Source organism: Triturus cristatus, chromosome 4_1 (genome assembly GCF_964204655.1).
Source record: "Triturus cristatus chromosome 4_1, aTriCri1.1, whole genome shotgun sequence".
NCBI classification, from domain to species: domain Eukaryota; kingdom Metazoa; phylum Chordata; class Amphibia; order Caudata; family Salamandridae; genus Triturus; species Triturus cristatus.
In genome coordinates, this window is record NC_140585.1 from 318,784,928 (window position 1) to 318,809,533 (window position 24,606).

Consider the following 24,606-nt stretch of genomic DNA (forward strand, 5'->3'; position numbering starts at 1 on the left):
CCCTCCACACTCCTCACCAACCTGCAATTTACATTCAAGATTGGGTCATTTAACAGCAGTGTGGCGAAACCCAGCTCCCATGAGGGCAACATTTGCACACTCATGTCAATACCGTGCTCCCTGTGTAATACTCCTTTGCAAAGAAAGTAGTACTGGTACTCCTAGCATGACTGTAGCTGTCCATTAAAAGCAAACGCCTGGGATACTGAGACCTCCACCAAATTATGTATTAACCACACATGTGTGTGCTTTAGGGCCAAAGCATACTTAGATTGTGTAAGCAGAGACTATATCTGGAGGTGGGGGGGTGGGAGGTAGTTGACGCTGAAGGTGTGGTGGGGGGCTGGTTCATTGAAGGTGCTGATACTAGATGGGAAGGGTCTGGGTCTAGAGATAAGGGGAGGAGCTGGTGAAGCTTGGCTTATTCTAGAACTGGGGCTGGTGCTAGAGTGGGGGGAGGGGTCAGTACTAGATGTGGAGGTAGGAAGACTGATGCTGGAGGTTCTGATGCTAGGGGTACGGTGGAGATCAGGTGGTACTACAGGTGAGGACAGAGGCGGGGACTCTGCAACAGTTTGAGTAGTAGGGCAGGTACTACAGATGAGGTGAAGGTTCAGACTCTACAGGGGTCTGATGCTAGAGATGGAGAGAGAATGGACTGGTGATATAAGGGTTGGGTGATGATGCTAGAGGAGGGGGTGGTGCTAAAGTAAGGGAAAAGCAGCAGACACTGCAGGTTCACAGAGAAGGGGCGGGTGCCATACATGGGGGAGGGAAGGTCCTGATGCTAGAGGTGAAATGTCTCATTCTGGTGGTGGGGTTTGGGAAGCAGCTAATACTGTAAGTTTGGGGGGTGCTGATGGTAAAGGAGGAGCTGTGCTAGAGTGAGGGAAATGGACTGATGCTAGAGTGTGGACAAACAGATGTTAGTTAAGAAGAACTCATGCTAGAGGTGGGAGGAGAAGGGCTGCTTCTGGAGATGGGGGCGAGAAGGGATGGATGGTAGTGGTGGAGTTAGAAGAAGCCAATACCTTGCATGGGGGAAAGGGCTGGTGCTGATGGTGTGGGAAGGGACCACTTCTAGATTCTGGAATCTATGGCTTCATGAATACAAATCAGACTGAAGTTAAACATTTTTCACAAAACTACTAAGAAATGCACTGTTTTTTTGTAAAATTTAGCAGGAGGCCATACTGTTCCAATGGAGGAGAGGCATGGAACATGTGAAACCAGAGACATTACTACGTAGCAGTGCTTTTTTACCTCAAATGTAGAAGTCTGTGAGCACACAACTGATAGGATACACAGCCAAGAACCGGAACATTTCAATATGAAGCACTTTTATTGATCACTAGAACAAAGGCACAGTCTGGCACGCTGCGCTAAGGCATGGTAAACACAGACAGAAGTACCCTACTTCATGAACACAAAGTGAAGCATCCTTTCCAAGGCAATACCACGTGAATGCTGTTCAGCAATGAAACAGGATTAAAGAACAATTAGAAAAACAATTACAACGTTGCAGCTCCTGATTGTTAGATCGCAAGTGTCTTAGATCCTGAAAAACAGTTTATTGCAATAATTTGGTTCTTAAACCATTTCCTCCCTCTTTGCCACAGATGAGTAGGCACAGTTACCTTTCTACGGAGTGCACGTCACATTGACATTGTGGAATAGGGTATGTAAACAAGATCTCATTCCAGGAAACATTAAGCATTAAAGGCTTGAGCCACAGTAAACACAACAGGCCTAGCACCCTACACTGGAACCTGTTCTGCACCAATGGGAGCCAGTTATTTCATACAGTACTTAATAAGTGAGATTAGGTTGCTTCAAAGCACGACTAATATTTTTAGATATGGGAACTGAGGAACATGGAGATGTAGTGATCAGCCCTAGAGCCATAATTATTCAGGAGGGGAAGTCAGGAACACTACGTCATGGGCATCAATTTCACCACGCCACCTCGCCAATGTCTGGGGATTACCTCCTGCGTGCTGAAAAGGTCACTTTGACCTCAGTCTTCTTAGAGTCTGTTTTTTTGTCCTTAAACCACAGCTTGGGCTTGGCAAGCCCATGTTAAGCCATCCTGTCTACCCATTATCCTGTCAGATTTTTTAAAAAGGGTTGAAAGTTACACCTGCGTCTGATGTTACCTCCCAAGCTCAATGAACCAAAACTCTACCCACAACTCACCATTAGCACATTATATTTTTCGTCTAAGCATTCAACTCCCTAAAGAGAGCTGAGGCAAGATTGCATTGCCCCATTAGATAATTCAAAGCAGAATGAACAGACCAATAGTCCATGCTACTGTGTGGGCAGCCTCAAACACCCAAGCCTTCAGTCCCACAGGCCCACAGCGCAAAATGTCCTAAACGCCCCATTGAACCAAAACTATGACTGGCGGACTCTGGAAATGTTCTTCTTGTACAGCCTGCACCAATCAAACTGCTTGGAATGTATCAAAAATATTAGGCAAGTGGGCTGGATATTGTCTACAATGAGTTCTCGGGTAAGCTAAGCCAGCAGTGACTCATTGGGAGCTGGGCAAGCACACCAGCGCTAACCGGATCCCATGCAGTTGTAATTTGAGATAGCCATTATAACAGGGCATGCCCTGTTGTGATTGGGTACTCTCTTTTCCTAAGCTCATACAGTTGTATGAAACTGCAATGTCCTTATGTCATAGTTAAACTGCTCAAGTCATGTCCTAAATCATGTAATCTAATAATAAGCATTTCACACCAGGCTAGACAAGTCCAACAACTGGAACCTTGGAGCTGGGGAACCGGGTTCGACGCTCAACATCCTGTGATTCTGGGCAAATCACTTAATCTCCCCGTGCCTAACAAAAATGAATGTGTCCCTCTGTAACGCAACTGGTGCTCATGTGAAGCGCTCTGATACCCAAATTCTCTGGTCTAGTTTGCGCTATATAAAACTCTACAAAATAAAATAAAAAAATAAGAAAATGATGCATGCCTCATCAATGGAGGTACATCCCAACACCTGAGGAAAGTCAACCCACTGGAGGTACAATCCACCACTGGACATATGTCCAACTATTGCAGGCATGTCCAATTGCTGAACACTTATCTCAGCACTAGTGGTACGTCCAAGCACTGTAGATATGTCCCACTACTGTACACCAGTCCAACCACTAGAGGCACGTCCAATGACTGGAGATACGACCAATGATAGTAGCTATATTCTACTACTTTTCCTCAATCCAACCACTGGAGGCACGTGCAATCCCTGGTGGTAAGTCCCACCAATGTAGAAAGGCCTTACTAGTGTCATACATGTTTCTAAAGTTTCGGAATGTCCCACCAATGGAAGCACATACCACCATTGTAGACAAGCCCCAGCACTGTAGACATGACCTACCACTTGACCAGCAGGAGCACTTTTACCATGACTAAATTCCTCTCCGTTGGTCTTTAGGTTTAGTCAAAGTGCATTTTCATGGAACTACATACACCCACACACACACACACACACACAGACACAAATGTATCATGCAGTTGTGCAGAACTATGTGCCCAAATTACTTCTAAAAAACTGGATACAGATCAGTAAAACAGCAACAACTGTAGTGTCCTACAATTCAATGCAGAATCATAAATGTTCTGGGCTAGCAGCAATATAAAACTAAAAGAGGAAGGTTTGTGGTGCCCAATTAAAGCTGAAGGAAGTAGTATTTTTGGTATTATTAGTAATCCTCTGCTGAGTAATATGGGCATATGGTCTGTGTAAATATATTTTTGCTTCTTTCAGAATGTAAAAAAAATGGGACTGTGACTGTTATCCTTGTGGGCTTAAACCACAATGAGTGCCCCCAGGTACTATGGCAGCACTGCACAGGACCACTGTTCGCTTTACAACATTACACTGTTGCACAGCATAACCAGTCATTTGTAATCACCTCCACAGCTAACCGGTTATATTTCGCCTTTAAAACATTTAAAGTGTGTTCATGTTTTGCTTGCCTTAGGCTGCTTTGGAAAGATACTTGTGGGGCAGGAATCTGGTAATCCCTTATGTATTGAACAATAGTCCCATACTGTCACAAAGTTTCATAGTGCAAGGGTGACTTGCAGCCGTCCTGGTTTTTCATCACAAAGCACTGGGCGACTTGTAGGCCAATAGTCATAATGGGAACAAACTACAAGTCCCAGTATGCTTAGCGCCTCTGACTGAAAAAGCAATACTTCTTGAAAGTCAATATCTTGACATGGGGCCAGTTGACAGTTTCGTGCTGTCCATTTGTCATTCTGCTGCACCTACTTTAATTGTATTCTTTACTTTCCGTTCTGTATTTTCGTCTTGTGCTCTCTACCCCAAACAGCATAAGACAAGGAACTACAGTTCCTGGAGCAAACTTCCAGAACCAGTCAAGTCACCCTTGTCAGAACTGAGCAACCCACCAAACCACATGCTTGGGGTTTGGTTTTATTAGACAGTGGTTCACCAACATTCATAGAAAGAGTCAAAAGAGTTCAATGTGAAAAAGTAAAGCAAAAATATCAGAAATACAGATAGCAAAAATAACTTTCTTAAAAACAGACTGCAAAATATAGATTGCAAAATTCTCTGTCCTACATAAATATCTCCAAAAACTGATATTTTTCATTTCTAAATCCGGTCACACAAACATTTGACTTTTTTTTAGAATTATCCTAACTCCCCTCCCTCCAATACCTGGGGGAAAGCTGAAAGACTTTGGGATTAGGTGTAGGGCAACATTTTGTTAGAGAGATAACCATGTAAGGCCGAGACTTTAATGGTTTATCTTTAGAGGCTACATTTTTGCAAAAGATGTTTCGGAAATCTACGGTTTCCCATGCTACCACAACAGAAGGTCACATTATGGCGTTGAGTACCACCCGAATAAGTGAGGAACAACGCAAAGTGCTATAAGTAATTTACTGCAAAAATAAAAGCCTGACCAAGCAGACAGTGAAAAAGACACAAGAACTGTAAGGAACTGCTGTGCAGAGTACTTTTTCTTTCTTTAGCGTGTGGTGCGGCTCTGGGTCTCATGAAAATGACTAGTTTTTAGCTATGGCCAAAGAGCAGAAAGCAGTAATTCCGAATCAATTAATGGAATTTACCAGGTTTTAGTTTTACATAAACACCTAAATGTATCCACTCTACATTTCATGGGCATATGTTTTAGTGCAATGAAGGGTTGTAGTGGCGACATTTAAACATATGCTATGGAGTTTGCTATCACTACTTTGTGGAACTGGCTTTCTCACTTGTTTGACAAATTGTGGTGTACAGGCCAGACATGGACGTCTGACCAACCATTTGTGCTGTAAGGAAGCACTAAACATGAAAACACAGACTGGGCATAATCTTTTAGAGCCACAATGCAAAAATGGGATGTAGCACAGGCAAATCCCAGAGGCAAGATAAGAGAAGGATGTCCCAGAGTCTTCGAATACATCTTTTAGGCTTTCAAAAAGACTGTTACCCACCTTCTGATGGTAGTTAAAGGGAGGGAACCAGTTATCCTAGTGGTGAGTCATCAAACTTGGACTCCATTAGAAAAGAGGACATAGTTTGAAATTCTGAGCGAGATGTGTAGACGCCGTCACGCTCACCCAAGTGATAAAACTAGTTGTGAGACTTGATGTGCTCTTGGCAGATGTCAGCGCATTGCTTAATGTACAAATCTTCGTGGTATGTTAACGTTAGCTCCGGTCATTAGACGTGGCATGATCTTGGGTGTATAGCTCAGTGTTCATCATTTATCTACCCTTAATGGATCCGGAGTTTCTAGACGAAACCTTAATAATCAGTTAAATATGACTGTTTTCAAACTGATCATTACATCCAGACATGGCTCTGCATTCTGAATTGGGCCTAATCCTAAAGGAACCAGTAACAAAAGTAAACTTCTCAATTGGGATTACAACTTCTGCAGGAAAACTACAATCTTTGTGTATCAAGCACTTCACTGGCCAAAAATGAGGCACAGCCATTTGGTGCAGTAACATTGCTTTTCCTGGTAATTTCCCATTTGTCAGGTGACCCATAAGATAAAACTCATGCTGGAATTACTAATGCATGCAGCTTTGGTAATTCCAGATGTGGGAATACCAATGCAGTATTCTTGGCCCTCTTGTAATGAGGGCCTTAGTGTGATTAGATGGACTCTCCAAAGGTTGTTCCTTCTGGCACTATAGCTTTTCATCCCCCGAATCATACCCCTCCTCTGCCGACCCCAGCTATGTTAGTGCACAATCAGGGGGTTATATTTGACAATCAAAATTCTTTTGGCTCTCAGGTAGCAGCAGTTGTTGGTTCCGGTTTTGGACTTTTAAAGTCTACGTCTAGAAACACCAACACCTTACTATTGAAACCTCCAAAATTCTGGAAAAAGAAAACCTGCAACCAAACGTTCACCGGATCAGCACCTAGAATTTGGAACTCCCTGTCCCCTGAAGTCAGACTGAACCCTTCAAGCACATCCTTCAAAAAAGAAGTTAAACTGTTTTTAATGAACACAACTCTACCCTGAACCCACTAACTCATTTATCTGGATACTGATTTGAAGTAGTTTGCCAAACAGAGTTTTGTACTCGCCGTCTACGTACTGGTGTCTAACTCACTGTCCTCCTGATTTTAGATGGGTATTGACAGCATTTATGTTTCTTGGTTGACTTGATTTCTACTTACAGTTACATTTGTAAAGCGCTATGATACTCTTCCAGGGTCAAGTTAGCGCTATATAAGACTTTATAAATAAAATAAAATACTAAGAAATTCTTACATTTACTCGTGGTCCAGGCTCAGAAGACGGCCATTCAAGCCCTCATTACCTCCCGTCTCGAATATTCTAACTCTCTATACTTGGGTCTCTCAGCCTATCAGCTGAGAGACCCAAGAGTAGCTTGTACAAAACACTACTGCACGGCTACTACTAAAAAAGAAAGACCCCAGATATGCGTATTTTCACCAGCATCTTAAGGAGCCGCATTGGCTTCCTATTTTAAGAGAGGATCCGGTTCAAATGTCCCACACTGGCTCACATGGCCGCCTATCGGGTCGGCCCGGTATATGTGACCAATAGGCTCCCCTCATATTATCCTGCCAGATCTCTCCGCTCCTCTGGTGCTGTGCTGGCAGTGGTCCTATGATTTAGGAGCCAGAGATGGGGTGGTACCTCTTTCTCCTTGCTCGCTGCCAGGGTTTGGAATGCTCTTCCCTTGGACTTACGCACTATGAAGGATTAACGCTGTTTCAGACGCAATCTTAAAACCTGGTTGTTCCAATCTGCTTATCAGTAGGTTAGCTCTTGTTCCAGCCAGCATCTAGCCTGGCCAGGGACACTCTAGGATTAGCTGTGTGCTTCATAAATTCTTTGATTGATTGAATGATTGAAATATCCCACATTTCAAGGCCCTAAAGGTCTACTCAATTTGCCATTGGCCACTTTAGCTGGCATTTTAGGTTATGCTTAAGAACCTCCAATTAGAATTTAGTGTTATTTGCGCAGTTCAGGGTTGGGCATATTCACTACCCAGCACCATGCAAAAAGACATTAAAAAACAATATGTTAACTTCTGGGCTTTTCCAACGCGATACCTTTTCCCTGCTATTTTCATCACAGTCTACGGGAGGGGGCACACACATAACAGCAGCAGGATGTGGACTTGCTTCCTCTACAAGCAGAAATCCTGACTGGTGTGGAGCGAACAAAGAACATATAGGAGAAGCGTACAGGGGAGCATTAAAACGGTTCTAGAGTGACGGTGCATAAAAGAAGCCGGTACAACAGTGAGACCAGGCCTGGATCCAGTTCCCTTTATAATAAAGCATGGTTATATGGGACAGAGACGATGAGGAGCACTTTCAGTTCCTTTAGTAGCTTACGCTATAGATCGATGAGCTGCTGTGGGAAATATTCCACTTCAGTCTGCACTCTGTTTCAGCACCTTCTCAGACATCTCATGCCTCTTAGAGGAGCGGGGCCTGGTTTTTACACCATACGATTGATGGAAGGATATCAAAAGCCTCGTTCCTTAAGAAACCAGCTGTATCTTAAGCATGTCTAGATCTGGAAGCTCCATTTCACCCGGAGACTGATATCAATAGAGAACTCTGTTTTTCACAGACTGATATCTTCTCGTGACATGATTGAAAACTTGGAAGTGATTTCAGAGACCTAGCGCACTGAAGGCTTGGGTTATTATTATTTTAGGCTCAGGTGTGTATATCAATTGCGGTACAAATGTGTCTTTTTTTTGGATCCACCACAGCTTGCCAAGGACTGATTCAAAAAGGTGACCTCCAGGGAGTTCTCTGCAAAGGTGCACAGACCGCTGTAAAATTACTGACCTACATACAAGTCACAGACAGTTTGACCCACAGCAATTTTGATTGTTCTGTAACCAATCTGAATGCTTTGTTTGAGTGATTAGTTGAAAGACTTAAAAAATAGACATCAGATTGGCAACCCTTTCAAATAAATCAGCCCAAGTGATTTTTATAGAAACTTTGTGATTGGCAGCTGGCAGCCAATCAAAATAGCTGTTGTAGCCCTTGTTTGTTACTTCATGGAGAGAAGCAAAATTTGTGTATCAGGCACAACATCCACCCTATCCTCAGTCTATTCCATCAGCAGAACAGAGTTTTGCTGTTATTCAAACCAAATTCCACTCCATCTATAGACTTAAAAGGGCAGATTTCACTCCTTATGCATTTCAGGAAATGTTTTTGCCCATGCCTACACAGGGGCAGTGCAGTATCAACTGCATTGGCAACTACTGGGCATCCAGTTTTCACACAGACCAATCAAATAATAGCTCAAGTCATTTTATAATTGCAGTAGCAACAAGTGAAACCCTCATAAAGGTGGCGACCCAAAAGCATACCAGACCCATTTTGGTGCCATTTCAATGGAATGCCTATTTCTGTCTTACAGTCTTTTTAAGAAAGAATATTCTTGCTGTGTGAACTTTCCTAGTCATTCCTGCTCGTAATGTCAATGAGGCTATTTGTCTGAACTCACCTTCAAGCCTAAGGCACTGCATTCCTATAATAAATAAATAACAGAGAACCATCCTATAAAATTATATAAATACAAAGCTTTCAGACTCTGAATTCCCTTATGATGTGATACTCTGGCAGGCACATCACTGTTACATCTACCAGCGTTCACTCCTCGCTTGCCCCTGCTAAGCGGAGCACAAGTTGAGTTCTGCAGTCTGGTCAGAGATCCCCGCCGCAAAGCAAAGGACCTCTATCCACATTTGTTTACAACTTCACAGACGAAGATACTTTGGATTGACAGAAGAGTCGATGTTGGCTGGCAGGGTTATCCTGCTTAAGGTAGCACAATGATTGAGCCTGAAGATTGTTCACACATTCCTTGCCGCCATCCCATTCCATAGGTAAGCTGGAAAAAATATTGATTAAGCCACAGTGATTCCAGTATCTCTGCCTTGGTCTGCCATTAATCAGAGTACATCCAGGTCTTCCTTGCCCTGGATCAATACAGATGAAATGCTTTCTCTGAGCCTCAGGGACATCTGGGACGAAATTTGTGACCAGCAACCAATTCAGGAATAACACGTTAAATTTACGAAAACACATGTAGTTTCCTAAACGGCATACCAAAACATCCAATGTCACAACACCAGGATAACCTTCTTCATCTTCCATTACGCTGCTATCTTCTTCATTTCAGTCAACTGGGCGATCGACTTAGTGCAAAGATTTCTTCCTAAGGCACCTCCTACTGGTCTCCAGCTATGGGTGCATCATTATGCACCATGTACTCTTAAAAGCCATGTTTCACTATGCACCATGCACTGATATGTATCACGAATCAGTGTGTTCTACACAGCAATTTGCACAGCATTTCACTGATTTGTTGCGTCTTCTACTCTACGTTTCTGAACGTGCTGTGGCTTGTGGAAGGTCCTTATTGCTCTACAGGAGAAAGTGCCTGTTGGTGTTTGAAGGTTACAACGTCCTTATTTGGTGTCGGTTCCACATCCCTCGCTTCGAGTGGAAGTGATGGAAGAAGTTCCGCATGGAGAGCCTTTCGACCTCCAGGCCAGCCTCAATAATCCTGTAAAGGGCAAATAAGGAGAGAGTTTTGGATCAGACAAATGAATTACGACATGGCCCGCTAAGACTGCATGAACATTCAGAAGAGAAAGGCTGCACTGCACAATACTTCTGAGATTACCAGCAGTGCAGGCTTGTTATGTATGTATTCCATTGCTAGACAATATCAACAATAACTCCTTTGAAAGCCAGTTATTTACCTTTCTGACATAAGAGTAGTGAGAAAAAAGCTTTATTTTTCACTACTCTTATGTTAGATTAACATAAAACTGGGCGTTGAAACAAAGCTTGGGTGGGCGATGACCTAACATGTGCGTTCAAAATCCCAAAGGACACATTGGAATGATAGCGGAGGGTCCACCGTCTCCCTGGCTTCCCTAAATCCCCAGAGATCTCGTCCCTCAAGCGACATAGGTTAATGCAGACCCACAGATGATGCATTGTCTCTTGGTGCTTGCAGGTGCTATGTTAAAGGCACTGACAGAACATCTTCTACTTCCTCACTCAAAGCAGAAAGATTTGGCCCTTAGGTGGGAAAGGGAATACCCAGAGGATGACATCAGGTATGATTGCCAATCACAGGTCAAGGAAGTCCGTGTTGCGCTTGGTTTTCTAACCCTTGTATAGATACCCTGCACAGATGATCCATGGGATTACTCCACTGAGCCACAAGGTGGGTGGTGTACACAACATAAAACTGAAGTTGGGAGGGTGTCATTAACGTGGGGGATTCTACCTTGTGGTCCCAAGTGATAATCTAGAGAACTCAAGTCTTGCTCGTAGTCAAACAAGCTACATTCGGCTAATAAAAACCATATAAGCATTAAAACTATGGCATACAATGCTATATATCTTATTTAAAAACCTAAGTTTATTCAGTATACCATATAAAAAATAATTTCCTGAAAACATGATTGTAGAAGTTTAAAACTACCAGAACACATGTACAAGATATGCAATTTAGCCACATTCCTGCCCCGCATTTCAAAACAGCATGCCTCGTCAATGCATATATGACTAATAATCAGTTAATGCCCCCCAGCACACTTATAACAGCAGAATGTAACATCCATTTACCTCCCCACCAGTTTTGGCAGTCTAACAGCCGCAGTCTTGCTCTTATGGTCCACAATGAACGCCACTGGAAAACAATGCCGTTATTGACACCCACCAGCCTATACTTTTTTGTGTTGTGTCTGCCAGATATTTCTGGCATCTCGTTAACTACTATGATGTCATCATTACAGAGAAAACATTGTTTGTGGTCTCCTGCAGCTATAACACAAAACTGCTCCTGCCTTTAACAAACTCCCTGTGTACAGTGTCCCTTATCCTTTTGCTAGTTTTCTACACACATTCTTCTACAATTGTTTCATTGCAGCTTTCTTTCGTCCTGTCCTGTTGTGTCATGAAGGCGAGTTAGGCCGTCTGCTTTGTTTTCCCATCTTAGTGAGTATTCCCTCTTGTACAAGGAGTTCTGCATCTTGGAAGCCAACCTAGCCAGCGTTGGTGCTACCTTGTCTGCTCCGCCTTGTTCTAGTACCTTTAATACCAGTTTGAGGTCTGTGCGAAGTTGAAATTCTCTGCCTCATAAGTAGGTTTTGAAATGAGAAGTTGCCCATACACATTCTTTTTCTTTCATTGCTTATTTCCTTTCTTTTGGTGCCGTATTCGTGAAGCAAATACAACTTATTGTTCTCTTTTCTCCATTAAAACAGCACTCATGCAGTAATTGCTGGTGCCCATTGCTAACATACTTTTAGCTTGGTTGAATGGTTTCAATATCTTCCCTTGCAAAGTATGATCATTGATATTCCTTTTCTTAATAACTTCTAAAAAGCTTCTGCCATGCTGCTGTAGTGGTACACAATTTTGTAATAATACTTTGTTAATCCAGTCTCAGTTGTTCCTCGTGTTCAGGTTCTGGAGCCATCCTTATGGAATTCGGTAGATCTTCTTGTTAAACCCCTGACCTGAGGTCACATAGCATCAGTATTCCACTTCTAGCAAGTCAATTTGACAATTTTTTCATCAGTGTAAAACCTTTTTGGTCCAGAATGTTCAACACTCTATCTAGTGTTTTGTTGTGTTCTTGTTCGTTCTTTCCATACACAAGGGTGTTGTCTTGAAAGTACAAAACGTTTCTCTTGTTTTTAAAAAAATGTGCCTCAATCTGTGGAACATAAAGGCAGCTCAGCTAATCCAATTGGAAATCCTTTGGATGTTAATGTTCCTTGAGAAGCTTTAAATGTAGTTATTTGTTGGGACTCGGGATGCATTCAGTGGTAAACCTTTTATAAGTCCCACTTCCTTCACATTTTCCTCATTCAAGATACCTTAGCATTTCATTTATATCTGTAAAGGGTCTGTCCAGCTACTACAGAAAAACATAACTTTCCGGCTCTGCTTTTTGAGATTACTAAAGAATTCTCAACTTGCTGAATTATGCCCTCTACTTCCATTTTTCGAAGCGTTTGTTTCACTTACTGTTTTAGTTACAGCTTTTGTTCTTGTGCAATGATGCACTGGGACAGAGCCCTCTTTTATTTGAACAATAAGTTCATAGCTAGTGAGACTTGTTCTCCATATCCTGATTTTAGTGTCATCCCCAATTCATATTATTGCCTCCAATGTAGGATGGCTGGACTTTTTTTTCCACCACTTATACTTTTGTCACACAGGTATGTTCCTGGAACTCAATACTTTCTTCCTAATGTCCCACTAGAGCTATTGCTTCTCCACTGCAGCCGTCCAACTTAAATGTGTTTCTAGGTAATTGTCTATCCACCTGTTATTTAGCATATTTCTGGATACTATTATGTGCAACATCCAGAGTCAACCTCTAGAACTACGCTTTCTCCATTAACTTTCACTATGCTGGTCCTTTTTTATGCCGGTTCAGCCCTTTTTTCTTCATCCACTCTCCTTCTTATGCAAAGTATTATATTTTGTATTTATGGTATGTGCTCTTCCTATCCTTCCTTCACATTACCTTTCTGTTTGTCTGCTAGTGGCCCTACACATCCTTGCATAATGTCCTCTCTGAACATTGGTCACAAGTTCTGTCCTGTGAAGGACATGTTTTTTGCTGTAAACCAAAAGTGTTGTGCTTCCTCACCCATAGAATATTCAGACTTTTCACTACCTCTTTGTTTATTTACTTGTGTTCTCCTTTCCCTGAAATTGTCCTTCTCTGACTAACCTCCATTCTTTAATAGTGTTCACATCTACTTGTGTTTCCTCTTTCTTTATGCTTAATTCTCTGATGCATTTCGTAGATTGTTCCTGCAAATTTGCGAATAAAATTGCTTCTGATAACGTAGGATTGCTGTTAAAAAATAACTGCTCCTGCTACCTTATCTCTATATTGGGCTATTAACTGAGCCCTTACTAACTGGTTTGTCATTTCTCCAAAGTCAAATGCTGCTGCTAGTTCCTTCAAAATGGACACAAACTAGTCAATATCTTAATTCTCTCTTTATGTCCTGGTGTAGAATGTATGACTGATCATGACCAAATGTACCTTTCTGTTGTTCTGTTTTTTCGCCTCTTCATACACATCGATAATTACGTTGCCTGTGGAGTTTGTGCCCTTCTCATGATCAGCAAAAGCCCATTACTTCTGTGCTTCAAAAGAAGTAATTAGTAAACACTCTTTTTCTGTTGGAGCTACAATTCATTGCATTCATTGCATCAAGATAATTACTGAACATATTGTACAGTTTTGTCAATAAATGGGTATCCTCAGGCATTTCTAGAAACCAAAGAGGTTTATTAATTGAGTTTGTATTGATTTGAGCAGCCAAAATGTATGGGAGTGGAGGGGTGAATATCTATGCTCTCAAAAATATGTATATCACTTGTAACTGCTATCATAATGCATATTCATTACGATACCAATTCGGGATGTGCCAATGGCTAATTACAGTTTATAAAAAAAGAGCGATGCAAGAGACCCCAGGCCTGGAAGGCTCCGTTATGTCAATTTGCTGTTATGCAGATTTAAGTCCTCTGATTGTTTCTGAAAAGTCATTATTGTACTGTTTTACCGTTTACTTTTGGAAGACAACCATGTAGTCTCTTTAAGAATAGGAGGGCTCAGTCCTGAAAAGGCGATTTCCTCCCTTCTTGTGAAGTCTGCCCCCTCCAGACTGATTTGCATATGTCTGAGTCCAAACTGGAATGGCATGGTGAGCAACAAAACGATGCAATTAGGCCCAGATCTCTGTACTGGTGTGCATGTACGACATTGTTCTGCATTTTGTCCATCAATAATTGTTTTTGCATTTGTCACCCAGAGTGGGACGCGTATGCCCAGAATTGGGTCCTGTGCTCTCCATGCCACCGGAGTCAAGCTATACTGGCTGATGAGGAGTGAAACCCCAAAACCGGTCTTAGGATGCTTGTTTCTCGTCCAGGGAGGACCTGGCTTGGCAGTTCGGACTGGACTGTTCCCATTGAGTGCAGGGTCAAGAACTGATTTGCAAATGGCTGGGTTCAAACTGGAATGGCATGGTGAGCAACAAAACGATGGATTTAGGCCCAGATCTCTGCGCTGGGGTGAATGTATGACATTGTTTTGCATTCTTTACATCAATTGTTCTTTTTGCACAAAGTAAATACAGCATGTCTCGAAGAGACAGTGCATGCGCTGCTTAGGCTCGAACGAAAAACAAACAAAGGACCCATGCTGAGTAAAGTTCGTCTCTGTGACAAGCTTGGTGCAATTCTAGTTCGTGTAGACAGTAAACATTCCTATGGGACTTAAAATACGAAGGGCCCCAACTAATTTCAGTGAAATTTGTAACACAGAAACTCAGTTAAGGGAATCAAAGCTGTGACAAATTTAGACCAGTGTCAAACTGTGAAAAACTGTTAGCTATCCAAATTGTTCATTACCTATACAATAACCATCTCAACCATAACAGATTCATATTAGACTTTGTGTGTATCTGTGTATATTCTGTCACAAATATGCAAGTAAGGCTAAGGGGAGAAACATGAAGTTGAAACACGATGATAACACTAAATCTTTTATGGCAGCTACAGATAATTACAAATCCAGAGCTAGATGTTGCAGTACTTCTTTGAAAGTGAGATCCTGTGAAACATTAAAAACAAACAAGAAATTGTGAAAAATATATTACCTATCCAAAAGCTCCCAGTCTTCTCCGCCCCAGCTGTCGCGGAACTCCATAGTATTCATCCCTCCAATAGCATCCAGATCTGATTTGTAGATACCCAAAAGCCCAAACCCGTTCACTTCCCAATACCCTAAAGGCAAAGAAATAATAGACAACATCATCAGGACCAGATAGCTGTAAATGATGATAGGTCCTACTTGTAATAAACACATATGCTCCTTTCTCCTGAACCAATTGCCAGGTTCCACTCCTGTATATTTCTGAAATAATTTTACACTGTCTCCAACACACATCAATATTATTCAGAGTGACATTTGTACAAATGAAATCAAGGGGGAGAAGTTGATAAGTGTAGAGGCAGAACAGTGGATAAGCATCTGTAGGGAAATGCCAATTTAAGCATACGGACAGCTACACAAGAGGCAAGTTTAGAAATTAGTAACTATTGAATTTGTTCTAACTTTCTCCAAGTTATATTGGATTTGCAAAGTCTCTCATGAGTACTAGTCAAAGAAACCTACAACAGTAGTGGATTTCTGGAAGTACTGCTATGAGTAACATTTCCCTAAACACATTTTGCAGCAGGTGGAATAATCCACATGGATACAAGTTTATGCAAGTGTGCCTTTTCACATTTAATATTTTTTGTTTCTCCATGGGAGAAATATTTGTGCTAGTAGAGGAATACATTTGTCAACATTCATATGTTATAGGGGCTTCCTGTATATTTCCACTCAGCAAAAACACTTGTTCCTGCCTTTGTGCACGTCCAAGGTGGAATTTTATCAATAGGACGTACTATAATGCTCAAAAACTAACAAGATACTTCATTATCACCTATTATTAAAGTGTGACCACTCCAAAACATACACAAACCTGACTAACACTAAATTTGAGAATGTGCAAATTCCACATTAATCATGGAGTTTCTCCATTCACAAATGCACATGCACACAAACGTCTGCCAATCCTGATCTTGTGAATCGGAATTGGCAAACAACCCCAACCCCCAGAACTTAAGACCAGTAGTCCCTGTATGCCCTCGCGGTCCCCCAAACAGGGTTTGACACTTGAATTAATTTCAGCCACTGGCAATTACTCAGGGTCACATTCCAGTCCATAATTTTTTCGTCTATTGTTTTTTTTGACCACCATGCCATGTCAGACAGGAACCAGCCACAGGCAAATCAATATTGGTCCTGCTCTAGTAAAAACAATTGAGCTTGAACAGCCAGTCCAGGCATCTTATGAGCGGCAACACAAGGAACTTTATAGCAGTTTCGGTATGGTTAGACCTAATCACTGAAGGAAAGCTTCGGGTGGTGACGTCATATAGTGTTGGGAAGTTATGAGAGCTTGGTTTCTGTAGAACAGTGGGCAAGCGACCAATGTGGGACAACATCTTTTGTAAATACATAGGCTACCAACATCCCTTCCTATCCTAAACATCACATTTGAAGAATAAATAGTTGGATTGTTCTACAATTTGAATGTATTTGCATTTCTTTTTTGATGAATAAAGATGACTGAATGATTCTGTTGAAGCTTTGACTACATTAAAGCTGCGCTTCATGGTGTCTCCTAAGTCGAAAGACAAGTATGTGTCTATGTACATTATAACGTACTTGTTGAAATACAACCTCAATAGCACGCCAATTGACTAACAAAACTACAGGTTTAATAAAGAGTGCATAGAATGAACTCTATATTTCCATAGCTATGGTCCAGCCCTCAATGCACCTCTGACATGAATCTATCTATTTATACCCTCTGGTTCCTGAGGAGAGGCTCCACAGTGCAGTCGCATGACCATGGGTGCAAAGGCCATCTTCCCTTCCACGCAGTGTTTTCGGATCGAGTCAATGATCCCAGCTGGAAAATGGATGTGGAGGTCACAGAGGAAAATTATGCTGTGAGGATTCTGAAACCAAAAAAAGAAATGTATTAATGAATACGTTAATTTCTCCTTCACTACATCAGGGCAATCACACTACATTAAGTGTACATCAAAGCTACTGAAGCTAAAGAAGTTATGTTCATTAATCACAAGTATACTGCTGCATCTTGGTGCTAGCAATATACTGAAGAAAGCAGAATATGGAAAAATAAAGAAAAAATAGCCGAACTGAAGCAAACGTTAATCCCTACTGCCTCCAATGGAGAAAGACACCTCGACAGCACAAAGTTAAATTCGCTGCAATCTTTCGAATCCGTAGAATTGGAGATCACATAGTGTTCCGCAGGCAGATCATTCCAGAGCGTGGGGCCGAGGATCCAGAATTATCTCCCACCTGCTATCACCTCTTTGATGGTGGGAAGATACTCAGCATACCTGCAGAAACTGGCTCCCCTGAAATTTGCACTCAGTGTGCAGTCACAATTCAAGCTTCACAGCATGATCCCTCAGAATAGGTTCAATTGTAAGGCACAGAGGTGGAAACTGTCAGAAAATGCCTACACCTTTAGCTCACCTAAAGCCTACAATGTAGGAATAAACCAAGATAAAGTAATTTAAAAGAACACACACACTAGTCATTTCATGAAGGCTTTGACCTCACACCAAGACTTTTTATTAGAAGCACCACCCTGGACGAAAAAAACAATTTTACTGCAACAATCGTTACAACTCTCCACAAAACCTCATTATGAAGAACTTAGCAGAGAGTCTTCCTAGTACCCTACGTGTCCCATCTCACTGAATTGTTCCACTTCACAGCGGTTTCTACATTCTACATCTACTGCCTTATGATAAGTGGTTTCGTGAAAACAAATCTGTGACTTTGAAGTTATAAAGACATAATATTGACAATAGAGATATTTCTTGACAGCAAGCTTATGCTACTATTTTCAGTGGCAAAGGGATTAGTTTCTTACTTGCAATCATAATTCTCCATCATGGGTATCTGTATTAAATTCAGAAACAAACAATGGCTCCGCCTACCTAAGGGACCTCAAAACAACTTTAAAAGAGAAACATCCGGGGGAGGAGCCTAGCGCGCAACCAAGATGGACGCGTAGGCACAGGGCTCCCAAGACCCTCGCAGCCTCCCACGTCTATCCTGGCTATAATCCTGCTATCTTGAAGGAATATTACGGGAGAACCGAAGCTGAGGTGATTCCTGTTTTCGGAACTTAAATCGGACTTTGGGAACTCGACTTATTCTGTCCTCCAGAAAGAGGCCTGCCCCGCGGCGCCACCCCGGACTCGGGTTGGCACTGTCCCCGTGCTCCAATCGAACAACGGTTCCAGGGTCTTGGGCGGGCCCGTCCCCCCCTGGTTTCACTTTCGTTTTTGACTTTCCTCTACGAGTCTGGTGGTGGGCGCTCGCAGTCACTCTACGTTTGGACCGATCTGTGGCTGTCGAGTGGCATTGACAAAGGGGGCTGTCCATCACTGAGGTGGACTCCCCAGGGAGATCGCTACGCCTAACAGGTATACTGGATCTGCTCTCCCTGCTGTGTAATGGCGGCCCGGCTGGACGGTGACAAGCAAAAGTCTAGAGCTACCCAGAGAGGTGGCTACGTGCAAACGAACAACATGGACCATTATGCCCAGCAGAAGGGATCTCCCGGTTCGAGTGGGCTTTCAGATGCGGTCAAGGAGGGCCCGTCACCCTCGACGGAATTGACACTGCAGGATGTCATGGGTGCCATCGACGCCATGAAGGCTTCGGTCGGCCAGCAATTCGACTTGCTGGCCCACAAGCTGGACACCATGCTGATCGATGTCAACTCACTTAGGGCGGACCTGTCGAAAACCAGTGAAAAGGTCAAATCACTCGATCTCACGACATCGGGCCTCAAGACGGATGTCTCTGAACTGCAGACGGAGATCCGCAGTTTGCGGGCCTTCAACGACCTCTCTGTTAAGAGACTGGAGGATTTTGAAAGCAGGGCCCGGCGGAATAACGTGCGTATCATCGGTGTGCCGGAGGGGTCGGAGGATGGGCCGGTCGATCTCTTTGTGGAAGATCTGATCCTGAACAAACTAGGGCCGAAAGGCCTCAGGAAATTCTTTACGGTGGAGCGGGCACACAGAGTTCCAGGGGGCCGGCCGAGGCCTGGGGCCCCACCGCGACCTATCATTGCCAGGATCTTCAACTTCAGGGACCGTGACGCAATCCTGCAGGCCTCCCGTGTGAATGGCCCGATGAAGTATGAAAATGTGGACATCAGTTTCTATCCTGATTTTACACAATCGGTACAAAAACAGCAAATGGGATTTATGACTGTCAAGTGGCGGCTGAGGGACATGGGCTTGAAGTACTCTATGCTTTTTCCGGCCAAGCTACGTATTGAACTGGAGGAACGGACATATTTTTTCGACCGGCCCGAGGCGGTTGAGGACTGGCTTGACACCTTGCACCGTCGGCGCGGCGGGGAGGAACGAGCCGAGGATGAGGGTGGTGGATCAGCGGATCAAGTGTGAACGAATGACTGGGGGTTCCTAGACACTTTTGTGTTCACCTCCGACTTGGGTTTGATGTACTGTTTTTTCTTCTTTAGGATTGTATCACCCTTCCTTCATCATTGGGGGGCTGCGGGGTTTCTGGTGAGATTCTTCCTCCTCGGGGGGTTTTCTTTCTTTCCGTAGAGTAGGTTCATGTTGGGGTGACAGGCACACTGCGAGTTGGGGTGGCTGAATGGTCTTGTGCAGGGGTGCAGGGTGGGGGGGTGTGTAACAGGAGTTGGGGGGGTGGCGGTAGGGGAGTTGTTTTTGGGTGGCGTTTGTTTTGTACCAGGCAACCAGTGTGCTGTTTTTTGCTCTCAACGTGGGTGGGGTGACAGTTGTGGTGGAAATGGGGGGTAGGGGATTGTGCATTTTAACATGGAATGTCAATGGTTTGGGGGACCGATTGAAGCGAGGGGTGGTGCTACAATATCTGAAACGTCTCTCTCCTGATGTAGTTCTGTTGCAGGAGACGCATTTGGTGGGACACTCATGCCATGCTATGAATAGAAGGGGCTACCGTTTGGTGGCCCACTCTGGTTTTACTACCGGATCCAGAGGGGTGGGCATTTTGGTTCGATCCTCTCTCCCGCTGGAAATTAATGAGGTGATGCACGACGACCGGGGGCGTTACGTGGTGTTGGTTGGCCGGTGGGAAAGACAGACTTTGTGTTTGGTTTCAGTTTATGTCCCCCCTGGGTTGCAAACCACCACCTTTGCGGATTTGGGAGGGTTGCTGCTTGGGCTCCCGGAGGGCCTCCTATTGGTAGGTGGAGACTTCAATTCTGTGGTATCGGGTAGAGAAGATCGGCACCCTCCCAGAGATCTCCCCGGGGCGCACTCTTGGCTGGGTGGCTTTATCGACACTATGGGGCTTGTGGACTGTTGGAGATCGATGCATCCGGGGCTCGCCCAATTTACATTTCACTCTGGCGCCCACGGCTCCTTATCTAGATTGGACTATGTGCTGATGCCGGCCGCCCAAGCTCAAATGATCGGGGAGGTCAGACATCTGGCTCGTGGCATTTCTGATCACTCCCCGGTGCTGCTACACTTAGATGTGGTCTTGGGGGCAGGGGGGAGGGTGGCACCGATCAATCCCTGGTATTTGCATGACCCCACAACTCGTGCCCTTTTGGTTAAGTCTCTTGACCGTTATTTTGTAGAAAATCAGGGTTCAGTCTCATCGGCCGTAAGATTGTGGGAGGCTTTCAAGGTGGTCATCCGTGGGCAGGCCCTATCCTTGATCTCCCTTGCTAAGAGACGTAAAAATGAGGAGGTGGTACGCCTGGAGTCTGACATAAATGACTTGGAAGAGGATCTCGGGCGGGGGGTCACACGGGATAAACTCCATGCCCTTTGCCTTAAACAGTCGGATTATAGGGCGTTGGTTACGGATGCGGCCAAGCTCGCTAGTCGGGAACAACAGGGGCGCTTGTATGATGTTGGTGACAAGGCTGGAAAGTTGATTGCATGGCTGGAGAGGAGAGAGCGAGCGAGTCGTGTGGTCCGGTGATTGTGCGTACTGATGGTGTGAGTGTTACGGATCCGGGGGAGATTGTGAGCTGTTTTGCGGACCATTTGCGTGACGTCTACTCTCCGGTCTCGGAGAGGTCAGAAGACGACTCTCGTCAACTGCTACGAGATATTGCATTGCCGTGCCTCTCTGTCGATGATAAAGAATTACTGGATGCGGCGTTGACAAACGATGAGATAGCATCGGCGATTCGCTCTGTCCGTTCAGGAAAGGCTCTCGGCCCTAACGGCCTTCCGATCAAGCTTTACAAGCTTCGTCCAGATAGGCTGGCACCTTATCTCCGCGAGATGTTTATTGCATCCCGAGAGGCCGGCTCCCTTCCGCGTGATCAACGTCTAGCAACTATTGTGGTGATCCATAAAGAGGGCAAGCCGCGTGATTGCTGTGCGTCTTATAGGCCTATCTCACTCCTAAACGCTCAACCTAAGATTCTCGCTAAAGTGCTCGCTAATCGTCTGATTAAAGTCCTTGGTGACCTGGTACATCCGGACCAGTCTGGTTTTATTCCGCACCGCAACACCGCGCTGAACCTGCGGCGCCTCCACTGAGTCCTTGCGAGAGTTGATTCTATTCAGGAGCCCGCCATTTTGGCGTCCTTAGACGCCACGATGGCGTTCGACACATTGGAGTGGTCGTATCTCTGGGCGGCGCTGGCTAAGTTTGGTTTTGGACCTGGATTCATTGGATGGGTGAAGTTGTTATACGTGGAACTGCTGGCGCAGGTGGTGGTGAATGGTAGAGTTTCTACCCCCTTTGGGCTTGGGAGGGGCACGCGGCAGGGTTGCCCCCTGTCCCTGCTTCTTTTTGCTCTCGCGCTGGAGCCCCTGGAGGCGTGGCTCCGGTGGGAGCCCTCCATGATGGGTATTCGGTGGACACTGACGTTTGAGGATCGCGTGTCACTCTACGCAGATGATATTTTGCTCTATCTCACCTCCCCGCGGAAATCGTTGATAGTGTTATTTGATGTATGAAACTCCTTCGGGCGCAATTCAGGGCTTGTCATTAATTGGGTGAAATCCTGTGTTTATGTGCTGGTTGGCGACCCCCCTCTTCTCCCTCGTGGCTGTCCGATTCAGATTTCACATTCTGGATTTAAATACTTGGGTATCTACGTGTCCCTGGACCCGGCGGTCCGTTATGCTCTGAATCTACTGCCCCCGCTCCAGCGGCTGCGGGCCGATGTTGCGCGTTGGCGGAAGCTCCCGCTATCGCCGCTTGGCCGGGCAGCCTTATTCAAAATGAGGTCTCTTCCACGCTTTTTGTATGCATTGCAGAATACGCTGGACGTGGTGCCCGCCCGATATTTTAGTGAGGTAGAGAGCCTACAGAGGCAACTAGTTTGGGATGGGAGACCGCGAATTGCTCTCGCTAAATTGACCCTTCCGTGGTATGACGGTGGCATAGCTCTTCCTGATATTAGAAGGTATTATTGGGCGTCCCAGTTGGTGGCGGTGTGACATATGGCCCGGCGGTGAACCCCGCGTATGAGATGGATAAGCTACTGTTGCCGGGCAGAGATTTCAATAGAGCGCTTTATTCTACGAAGGGAGGCACTAAATTGACAGGTCCTACGAAAAATGCAGTACGTGCCTGGCACTGCGCCACCGCTGCTACAGGATGGACAGGCCGTCTGTCTTGTGCGACTCCACTGTATGCGTCAGATGCGTTGGGTGGTTTATGGCGTACTAAGGGCTTTGAGAAATGGGATTTGATTGGAATTAGTCGTGTGGGGGATCTCTGGACGAAGGGAGCTTTTAAAACGTTTGAAGCTCTTCAGACGGAATATAAGCTGAGCGATAGGGAGTTCTTTCGCTATGCGCAGATGCGCCACTTTCTGCTTTCCCGAATCCTGCAGATATCCCTGAAGCCTCCCCGTTGGAGGATCGTTTACTTGATGGTTACCTGCCGGATAGTACTATTTCCCTGATCTACAAAAAACTGATCAATACTCGAGCGGACCTCCTCACACATTTGCGAGAGGTCTGGGTCGCCGATGGCCTAGAATTGGATGATGAGGACTGGGTCGCGGCCATAGCCTCGCCGAGGGAGGTTGCCATACCGGCTCGCCTTCGATTTGTGCAGTTAAAGATATTACATAGGGTCTATGTCACCGGTCCCCGCTTGCTTCACATGGGTTACACAAGTGATGGTTTATGTCGGCGTGGTTGTGGCCTGCTTGATACTTTTCTTCATATTCTGTGGGAGTGTCCGAAGGTGCTACGTTTCTGGACTGGTGTGCATGCAGTGATGGAGGAGGTTACGGGTGTGGCCCTGCTCCCCGAGGCTCGGCGATGTGTGTTGAATGTGTGGGAACTGACTGACTGCGATGTGGCACAAGAACGCTGGGTGACTTTGGGCAACATGATCGCTAAAAGAGACATTGCACAGCTCTGGGGTTCCGGTAGGCCTCCCACAGTTACGAAGTGGAAAGAGAATATGGATTGGTGCATGTTCCGAGAGAAGACTGTTTATGTGGCCAGAGGCAAACCTAAGAAATGGAGTAAGATGTGGGGTCCCTGGAATTCCTACCGTGGGGATATATGCACCCCCCCCCCCCCCTTGGCGATGTCCCCTTGACTTTGATGTTCCTGGTCTTTTTCCCTTTCGCTTGGCAGGATTGGTGACTGGTCTTTTCCCTGCCCCTCCCCCCCTGCCCTTCTTAACGCGAGTTACTGTGTAATGGGCTGCATTGTCGCTGTTGTCCCCCGCTCATGAGAGAGCAAGTCCCTGCTAATGGAGTTCTTCTGCCTGGTCTAAGTTTCCTTTTGTTGTTTTTATTTACAAAATAGTTAATAAGAAACCTTTCTGTAGTGCTGGGTTCAGTTGTGGGCGGCTGCAGCCGTTACGCGTGCGGTTCGCTCCTGCTCTCATGATTGCTGTATTATTGTTGTCTTCCCCCTTTTTTTTTCTACGTTAGCGGCCGGCCCAGGCGGTTGTAGGCCCATGACTGTGAATATTTGATGTGTAAATAAAGGTTTAAAAAAAAAAAAAAAAAAGAAAAAGAGAAACATCCTTCCAAAAATACTTGGTTTCACCAAAACCGATCTAACGGGCAAAATATTTTAAACTGCAAGTTCAATCCAATTCGACTCAAAAATGGACATTAAAATATTAATTTGAAAAGCCCTTAATTTGTTTTTAAAAGCAAAGAGAGTTGGAAATGTGGATGGATAGGGAACACTCTCACTAGATGCACATTTTAACACTTTATTTAAGGTGCACAGTGGAGTGACAGCTAGGCCAGTTCCTTTTAACAGGATAGTCAGAAAAAATCTTAATCACTGATCTAATGACTACTCCCCTGGTTTATCAAGGCATGGGGCAGTTCATTTAGGAACTCGATGAAACTACCAAATAATGGCGATTTATAGTCTAACAGTGGTATT

At 44.5% G+C, this 24,606-nt stretch overlaps 1 protein-coding gene across 2 annotated transcripts in view; it reads right to left on the bottom strand.

Annotated features, from left to right (window-relative positions):
- Positions 1-1,323: 1,323 nt before the first annotated feature.
- B4GALNT3 (beta-1,4-N-acetyl-galactosaminyltransferase 3) overlaps positions 1,324-24,606 on the bottom strand; it is a 549,958-nt gene continuing 526,675 nt past the window's right edge. For both annotated transcript variants that reach the window (XM_085652267.1, XM_085652268.1), the window contains exons 18-20: positions 17,001-17,154; positions 15,237-15,363; positions 1,324-10,090 (exon numbers count right to left, since the gene is read on the bottom strand). In XM_085652267.1, the coding sequence (XP_085508393.1) occupies positions 9,982-10,090; positions 15,237-15,363; positions 17,001-17,154 (390 nt within the window). In that variant the 3' untranslated portion in view covers positions 1,324-9,981. The remainder of the gene's footprint in view (positions 10,091-15,236; positions 15,364-17,000; positions 17,155-24,606) is intronic.